Source organism: Colobus angolensis, unplaced genomic scaffold (genome assembly GCF_000951035.1).
Source record: "Colobus angolensis palliatus isolate OR3802 unplaced genomic scaffold, Cang.pa_1.0 Scaffold443, whole genome shotgun sequence".
In the NCBI taxonomy this organism is placed as follows: domain Eukaryota; kingdom Metazoa; phylum Chordata; class Mammalia; order Primates; family Cercopithecidae; genus Colobus; species Colobus angolensis.
This window is the reverse complement of record NW_012117855.1, coordinates 143,255-145,771: the sequence shown is the minus strand read 5'-3', so window position 1 is coordinate 145,771 and position 2,517 is coordinate 143,255. Positions and strand designations below refer to the sequence as shown.

Below are 2,517 nucleotides of genomic sequence, written 5' to 3'. Positions count from 1 at the left end.
TAACCAGTAACCTGCGTCACCCCACGGCACACGGCCCCACTAACCAGTAACCTGCGTCACCCCACGGCACACAGCCCAGTAATGGAAAGAGAAGAGGGGAATGAGGGCTGAGAGGAGGTCCAGCCACTGACTTGCTTGGACGTGGGATCTCTGGGGACTGGGCTTACTGCTGACACTCCCATGCAGAGAGGCTGCTGCAACCCACCCCCCTCCAGCCCCCGCCTCAGACGCCCACTGTGCTGGTGTTCGATGTCTGCCCAGCCAGCCCGGGAAGAGCCGTTTGCTGATCATCCCCACCTGGCGGGTGGTCCAGCTCCAGCCCACCAGACTCAGGTTCCGAGGGGAGCCATGAGCAGGGCAGAGGCTGCCAGACCCTCTCCTGACCCCAGGTGCCCCTGTGCTCTCCCGTAGGCATGGGCAGCAGTGACGAGTGGTCTGATGTTCAGGACATTATTGACTCCACTCCAGAGCTGGACATGTGTCCAGAGACCCGCCTGGACCGCACAGGAAGCAGGTACTGGTTCAGCCCAGGCTCTGGGGTCCTGGGGGCTCAGTATTTATCCAAGTCAGTGTCTTTGGTGAAGGCTCCCTGTGCCACCATTGGGAGAACCATCAAGGCTGTGGCCTGCCACCTCCTGTCCACGCCTGGCCTGCACGGCAGCGTGGGCATTCAGTGGGCACGGTGGGAGGTGTTGGAAGAGTCTGCAGACGCAGCCACTCCGGGCTACCCACTGACTCTGCTCTCTATCCCCACCTGTACATCCCAACAGCCCAACCCAGGGCATCGTGAACAAAGCTTTTGGCATCAACACTGACTCCCTGTACCACGAGCTGTCGACGGCAGGGTCTGAGGTCATCGGGGATGTGGATGAAGGGGCTGACCTCCTAGGTAAGTGCAAGCCTCCCCGCCGTGCCTGCACAGTGCTGGGGCTTTCTGCTGTTGGTTTTGTTTGTAATGAAAGGAAAGTCCTCTGTCAGCTGTGAGCTAGGAACCTTCTTTTTTCCAGCTTTATTGAGTTATATTTCATAGGTAATTGTCCCTCCATCTCCACAAGGGATTGGTTTCTGGACTGCCCCAAGGATACCAAAATCTGAGGCTTCTCAAGCCCTTGCTCGGACGTGGTCAGTGTCTGCGCTCTCCCGTGTACTCTAAGTCCCCTGCTCGGACGTGGTCAGTGTTTGCACTCTCCCGTGTACTCTAAGTCAGCTCTAGGTTGTGTTGTAGATGCTGTGTACGTAGTTGCTGTTATGCTGTGTTGTTTAGGAAATAATGACAGGAAAGAAGTGTACACATCCGTACAGACACGGCCACTGCAGGCCTGTACATTTTCCATGAGGCTGGCTGAACCCACAGATGCGGAACTCGTGGGCATCAAGCGTCGACTGTATCATCAAATTCACCCCCTTCAAGTGCACGGTTCGGTGGTTTATAGCATACTCACAGGTGGTGCAGCCACCCACACTATCTTAGTTTAGAATGTTCCGCCATCCCAAAAAGAAACCCATGTCTGTTAGCCTCACCCCGTCTTATGCACACACCCTCAGGGCTGTCGACTTTCCAGGAGGTTGGGAGGGTGCCTGCTTGCCTGCTCCGTGCCCATTAGCCTCGCCACACACTCTAGGACCATCGACTTTGGAGGAGGTTGGGAGGGTGCCCACCTGCCCACTCCTCTGCAGACAGCCCTGGCTTCACCTCGGCACCACAGATCTACACCGAACCCTCTGTGCCTAGGTCTGTGGTGGCTGCAAACATCAGCGCTGCTTCCTGTCAGCACATGGAGTCTCCAGTGCTCGCAGCATCTGCTGGCAGCTGAGCACTGGCCATGTGGCTCTGAGCCCCAGGCCTTCAGGCATGGCAGGTGTGCAGTAGGACAGCCCAGTCTGTCCCCTTGCGCGCGTCAGGGTCCGAGCCTTTCACCATGGCCTTGCTTCCCCTAGCCCGCGGGGTGAGAAGCTCCTGGATCCTAGGCTGCCTCCCAGTGTACTCCTGAGCTGATTGTCTTATCTGGGGCAGGGGGACCCCCAGGGAATGGAGTAATGTGGGGTGCTGAGCACCAGCAGGGCCTCAGCCTGACAGGGAGGCCTGTCTCAGCCTGACTTGAGTCAGAAAGTGCCCCAGTAGAGGCCACATAAAACTAACATCATATTTACCATCTTAACCGAGTTGAAATGTTCAGTTCAGTAGTGTTGGGCACACTATACTCGATGGTGAAAGGTAGAATGCTCCCCTGAGATCGGGAAGAAGGTGAGGGGCGCGCTTGGTGCTGTGAATTTTCTATGGAACTTTTCTCATGTGTTGCAAAAATATATATAAAAAATCCAAAGGAGATTAATCTTCAGAAAAATTCTGCTAAATAGGGGTAATCTCTTTTAATATTTTGATATCCTTCCACTCTACATAATTCAGATAATATGTATTTATTTATTTATTTATTTTTATTATTTTTATTTTTTGAGACAGAGTCTCGCTCTGTCGCCCAGGCTGGAATGCAGTGGCACGATCTCGGCTCACTGCAA

At 54.5% G+C, this 2,517-nt stretch overlaps 1 protein-coding gene across 3 annotated transcripts in view; it reads left to right on the top strand.

Annotated features, from left to right (window-relative positions):
• MAPK8IP3 (mitogen-activated protein kinase 8 interacting protein 3) overlaps positions 1-2,517 on the top strand; it is a 69,218-nt gene that overhangs the window by 45,714 nt on the left and 20,987 nt on the right. For all 3 annotated transcript variants that reach the window (XM_011957472.1, XM_011957471.1, XM_011957470.1), the window contains exons 7-8: positions 412-514; positions 771-889. In XM_011957472.1, the coding sequence (XP_011812862.1) occupies positions 412-514; positions 771-889 (222 nt within the window). The remainder of the gene's footprint in view (positions 1-411; positions 515-770; positions 890-2,517) is intronic.